The sequence below is a fragment of the Myotis brandtii genome, unplaced genomic scaffold (assembly GCF_000412655.1).
Source record: "Myotis brandtii unplaced genomic scaffold, ASM41265v1 scaffold305, whole genome shotgun sequence".
NCBI lineage: Eukaryota > Metazoa > Chordata > Mammalia > Chiroptera > Vespertilionidae > Myotis > Myotis brandtii.
In genome coordinates, this window is record NW_005361652.1 from 1,199,624 (window position 1) to 1,206,288 (window position 6,665).

Below are 6,665 nucleotides of genomic sequence, written 5' to 3' on the forward strand. Positions count from 1 at the left end.
GGAAAGTTACATACAAGGGATCTCCCATTAGATTATCAAATGATTTCTCAACAGAAACACATCAGGCCAGAAAAGAATGGAAGGAAATTTACAAAGTGATCAAAATCAAGGGACTGAATCTAATAATTCTCTACCCAGCAAGGCGATCATTCAAAGTTGAAGGGGAAATAAGGAGCCTCACAGACAAAAAAAGACTAAGGGAGTTTATCACTACCAAGCCAGAAATGCAAGGAATGCTAAAGGGACTGGTGTAAAAAGAAGAAATAAATAGGTAAGAAGGAACACAGGGTCAAAAAAATAAAAATGGCTACAAACAAGTACCTTTCAATAATAACTTTAAACATAAATGGACTAAATACTCCAATCAAAACACATCAAGTGGTTAAATGGATAAAGAAATAAAAAAAACATGACCCATATATATATGCTGTCTACAAGAGACCAACCTCGGAACAAAGGACTCACACAACTGAAAGTGAAGAGATGGAAAAATATCTTTCAGGCAAATGGAAATGAAAAAATAAAGCTGGGGTAGCAATACTTATACCTGATAAAATAGACCTCAAAGTGAAGGCCATAACAAGAGATAAGGAAGGCCACTTCATAATTCTAAATAGATCAACACAACAAGAGGATATAACCCTGATAAACATATATGCACCCAATGCAGGAGCACACAAATACATAAAAAAAATTCCTTGGAAGATAACAAGGGAGAGATTGACAACAATACAATCATAGTAGGGTACTTTAATACACTACTGACGTCACTGGGTAAATCCTCCAGACAAAAAATCAGCAAGGAAACAGCAATCCTAAATGACTCACTAGATCAGATGGATTTAATTGACATCTTCAGAGTTTTCACCCCAAAGCCATGGAATATACGTTCTTCTCAAGTGCACATGGGGCATTTTCAAAAATAGATCACATATTGGGTCACAAGCAAAGTCTCCCCAAATTCAAGAAGATTGAAATCATATCAAGCATTTTCTCAGACCACAGTGGCATAATATTAGAAATAAACTACAATAAAAACAATAAAAAAATTCAAACACTTGGAAGCTGAGTAGCATGCTACTAAACAATGATTGGGTTACCAAAGAGTTCAAAGAAGAAATTAAAAACATCCTGGAAACTAATGACAATGAAAACACAACAATCCAAAACCTATGGGTCACAATGAAAGCAGTCCTGAGAGGGAAGTTTATAGCTCTACAAGCCTACCTCAAAAAACAAGAAAAAATGGTAGTAAATCATCTAACTCTACAACTCAAAGAATTAGAAAGAGAGCAACAAGAAAAGCCCAGAGTGAGCAGAAGGAAGGAGATAATAAAGATCAGAGCAGAAATAAATGACATAGAGACCAAAAAAACAATACAGAAAATCAATGAAACCAAGAGCTGGTTCTTTGAAAGGATAAACAAGATCGACAAACCTCTAGCCAGGCTCACCAAAAAGCAAAGAGAGAGGACCCAAATAAACCAAATCAGAAATGATAGAGGCGAAATAACAACAGACCCCACAGAAATACAAATGATTGTTAAAAAATACTATGAACAACTCTACTCCAACAAACTAGACAACCTGGAGGAAATGGACAAATTCCTAGAAAAATACAACATTCCAAAACTTAATCAGGAAGAATCTAAAAATCTCAACAGGCCAATAACTATGGAAGAAATTGAAGCAGTCATCAAAAAGCTTCCAGCAAACAAAAGCCCAGGACCAGACGGCTTCACAGGGGAGTTTTACCAAACATTCAAGGAAGAACTAAAACCTACCCTCCTCAGACTACTACAAAAAATTCAAGAGGAAGGAACACTTCCAAGCTCATTCTATGAAGCCAGCATCACCCTAATACCAAAACCAGGTAAAGACAACACAATGAAAGAGAATTACAGGCCAATATCCCTCATGAACATAGATGCCAAAATCCTCAACAAAATCTTAGCAAATCGGATCCAACAGTACATCAGAAAGATCATACACCATGACCAAGTAGGATTTATCCCAGGAATGCAAGGATGGTACAACATCCGTAAATCAATAAACGTAATACATCACATAAACAAATTGAAAGAAAAAAACCACATGGTCATATCAATTGATGCAGAAAAAGCATTCGACAAAATCCAACACCCATTTTTGATAAAAACTCTCAGCAAGGTGGGAATAGAAGGATCATACCTCAACATAATAAAAGCCATATATGACAAACCCACAGCCAACATCATACTCAATGGACAAAAACTAACACCATTTCCCCTAAAAACAGGAACAAGACAGGGATGCCCACTCTCACCACTCCTGTTCAACATAGTACTGGAAATATTAGCCATTGCAATTAGACAAGAAGAAGAAATAAAAGGCATCCAAATTGGAAAAGAGGAAGTAAAACTGTCCTTATTTGCAGACGACATGATATTATACATACAAAACCCTAGAGACTCCATCAAAAAGCTACTAGACTTAATACATGAATTTGGCAAAGTAGCAGGATACAAAATTAATGCCAAGAAATCTGAGGCATTTCTATACACCAATAGTGAACTTTCAGAAAGAGAGATTATAAAAACAATCCCATTTACCATCGCACCAAAAAAATTAAGCTACCTAGGAATAAACTTAACTAAAGAGGTAAAAGACCTCTACTCAGAAAACTACAGGACGTTGAAAAAAGAGATAGAGGAAGACATAAAGAGATGGAAGAACATACCATGTTCTTGGATTGGTAGAATCAACATCATTAAAATGTCCATACTACCCAAAGCAATCTATAAATTCAACGCACTTCCCATTAAAATACCAATGGCCTACTTCAAAGATCTAGAACGAACTCTCCAAAAATTCATCTGGAATAAAAAAAGACCCCGAATAGCTGCAGCGATCCTGAGAAAGAACAAAGTAGGTGGGATCTCAATACCAGATATCAAGCTGTATTACAAAGCCACTGTTCTCAAAACTGCCTGGTACTGGCACAAGAACAGACATATAGATCAATGGAATAGAATAGAGAGCCCAGAAATCAGCCCCAACCAATACGCTCAATTAATATTTGACAAAGGAGGCAAGAACATACAATGGAGTCAAGACAGTCTCTTCAATAAATGGTGCTGGGAAAATTGGACAGATACATGCAAGAAAATGAAACTAGACCACCAACTTACACCATACACAAAAATAAACTCAAAATGGATAAAGGACTTAAATGTAAGACAGGAAACCATAAAAATACTAGAGGAATCCAAAGGCAACAAAATCTCAGACATATGCTGAAGCAATTTCTTTACCAATACATCTAGGGCCGTAATGACTAGTAGTGATAGTTGTACAACATTGTGAATGTACTTAATTTTACTGAATTCTATACTTAAAATACTTAAAATGGAAAAACTTGTTATGCATATTTTACCAAAGTATAAGCTTCCTATAAAAAAGTATGTGTTAAAACAAGCATGTGATCTGAGTAATAAAGGCAAATAAAGCAGATATTCTTGTTCATAAAAATAAATAGTAATCATCCAAATTAGAAGAATAAGATCCACCTACAGCTATAATTAAAAATATTTAAGGCTTTGTTCTGAAGTTTAAAATATATATGGAATGGCTGAAAATGTGACATATCACATGAACAAACACATTCACAAGGAGAGTAATTTATTCTCCTTTTCAAATGATGAATTACCTCTTGTTGATGTTCATTGTCCTGGGATGTTGGCCTCTCCAAACCTGGATCATCTGTCTCTGAATAACTTTCTCCTTCACTGAGTTCAAAGACTTCACTCTCTTCATTGGTTTCATGGACTCCCCTACCTCCATTGCCCTCCATGCCTCTTCTTCCACTTCCTATATTGGCTTTATCTTCTTCGTGATTTCCCATAGCTGTATTGTCCCCACTGGCTGCATATCTTAAATGGCTTCTACTGGTTCTCTGGCTTCCATAGCTGCTGCAGGTACCTTCTCCTCCATTATGGTCATCTCTACCATTTTGCTTCCAGCTTGCACCTTTGCCATAGCTTGACCTGATAACAAGATTCAATTAATGATCGGGGGAAAGCAACCCAACAAAAACATCTCTGAAAGTCAGCAAATTAAACTGAATTAAAATGTGTTGCATACATAGGTACTATCTCTAGGCACATTTTTGCTCTATGTGAATATTGGTAATATTTATATAAGAAATATGTCCTTATGTCCTTTCAGTCTTATATACTGAATTAACACCATAGCCACCATTAGTTCCTTAGCTGCATTTGGATGGCAGATGGAAGATAACTTTAATCCTGTATTAAGAGCATATGTTAGGTTGGTAGTAAAAATATGTATTTTTTAAAATAATAGACTATTTTATGTATTAGCAAATTCACAGGCACATGAATGATCAAGCCCATACTCTTGACTCAATCACAACATATTTGAATAATTCTTCTTGCAATATATATAATTTATGCTAATGTGAACATGTACCTTGTTTTTCTAACATGTGTGTCATTGCTCTGCTATAGAATCCCATTCTATGGCACCAGGAAGGGAAGTAATATATATTTAATTAAGCTAAAATAGTAATTTAATTAGCTGCTAAGAAAACCAAGCTTAACAAAATGTCTCAATGATCTTTTGCATAACAGGCATCCTAAATATGTACCTATTATAACTCTAAAAGCAAATTTATTTGGCACTGGAATTTCTGGTAGAATTTTAGTTAGCAAAAAAGAAAAAAAATGCCTCTTCTGTCATATATATCCCCCAATAAAATTAAAATTGAACCAAAACAAGATATGGATTTCAATATTATAAAGAAAACAATTCTCCCACTGTTAATTATTTTTATACAAATATAAAAATATATTATAGTAACTACTATTCTTTGAGATATGTTTGAATACAAGCCATGAGCATATGTAAATAAGAACACAGTGGCTATTTAGAGCAGGAGCAAGGACTAAATGCCTACATAAAAATAACTGGTGGAATGCCAAAACACTATTTCACTAAATATTATCACTTTGGGCAGCTACTTTATAAATAGATAAAATTTAACAAATACTGAATTTAGTTATAGCAATTTTCAGCATTCCAATAATGCCATGTTAGTAAGTTTCAGCCTGAAAATATGAGTGAAAGTCAAATTTTTATTCATCTTAAAGCAAATTTAGATATTTTGTTTGAAAATACTAGGGCTTCACTTTATAGCTTTAAATGAACACACTACTAAATTTGTCATCCTCATTTCTCATACTTATTGCAGTTTCACAGGGCAGGATGTTTCAGTAACATTAATGTTAACAGGTGACTTGGGGTGGTGAATACACAATACAGTGGACTGTGCAGATGATGTGTTGTGGAATTTTGCACCAGAAACCTGTATGATTTTGTTAACCAGTGTCACCCCAATAAATTCAATAAAAAGGAAATGAACAGAAAAAATAAATAAATGAGGTTTTTGTTTATAAAAATTAAAGAATCTAATACTTGAATATTAATAAAATACAGTATAAAATAAAAATTAAGTGTTTTCATTGAATAATTATAATATATTATTAAAAATCAACATTTACCCATATGCAAGTGCATTTCCTTCACTCACTTAGCAATAAATTTCACAAGTAAACCAAAGATGCAAATAGTTTTGAAATTATAAAATATAGATAATGCAAGTAATCCAGAAAAAAAACAACCTTGGCCAACTAGGAGCATCATCATGATTATTGCCTTTGTCATCAACACCTTCATCATTGCCATCATCATCTTGGTCTTCACCAACATCATTAGCCTGACCAACATGGTTATCCAAGGCATCATTGCCATTGTCATGCTCATAAGTATCTTCATACACATCATTAGAATCATTATCATCACCATCAGTATCAATACCAGCATCATAGAGTTCAACATAATCACCATCTTCTTCAGGTGGCTGAATGAAAGGTGCAGGAGTTAACCAATCATTCCGGAAGATTTCAGAGAGTGCATTATAGCCTACCCATTCATTTGTCAAATAAACGGGGGGTGATATTTTTCCTACTTTAAATCCATCTGGAACCTGTGTGCATAAGAAAGGTTAATGTAGTTTCTAGTATCCTTGCATTTTCGTCTACATTGAAACATTTCCAAGCTGACAATATTTTAAAAATATATTTTCAATTGAAATGAAGACAAAAACAACATTTTTGTAATGATGAGATGACAAAACCCAAACCTCAAGCTGTGATCATTAATGACCTTTCTGGATGACACAAGAAAAAATTTACTCACTTTTGAAATTACCCTTACTTGTCTTCTGAAGAGTAAACATTAGGTTTTAGTGCTAGAGAGTAAAAGAGATTATTTGATGCACTATAGAAGATAGAGTATTTTTTTCCTTTTGTTTTATTCTCTGACATTGGGATTAATACATACCTCTTAAAATTGATATGTTAATTTCCAAGCTCTAGTTTTATACAACATAGGTTGTCTTAAAGTAACTCAAATACTTTTAAGCATCTACACTAATAAAAGAGAAACATGGTAATTAGCGTACGACCGCTACCCTTCCCATTGGCTAATCAGGGAGATATGCAAATTAACTGACAGCCAAGATGGCGGCCGGCAGCCAGGCAGCTGATGCGAACAGGGAGGCTTGCTTCCTTCAGTGACAGAGGACTCCAACGTTCCCCGCCTGC

General features: G+C 34.5%; 1 protein-coding gene across 1 annotated transcript in view; it reads right to left on the bottom strand.

The window, feature by feature from the left end:
- Positions 1–6,665, bottom strand: part of NRK (Nik related kinase) — a 91,290-nt gene that overhangs the window by 30,687 nt on the left and 53,938 nt on the right. Inside the window, exons 16-17 of the mRNA XM_014542595.1 lie at positions 5,682–6,046; positions 3,689–4,025 (exon numbers count right to left, since the gene is read on the bottom strand). Coding sequence (XP_014398081.1) covers positions 3,689–4,025; positions 5,682–6,046 — 702 coding nt within the window. The remainder of the gene's footprint in view (positions 1–3,688; positions 4,026–5,681; positions 6,047–6,665) is intronic.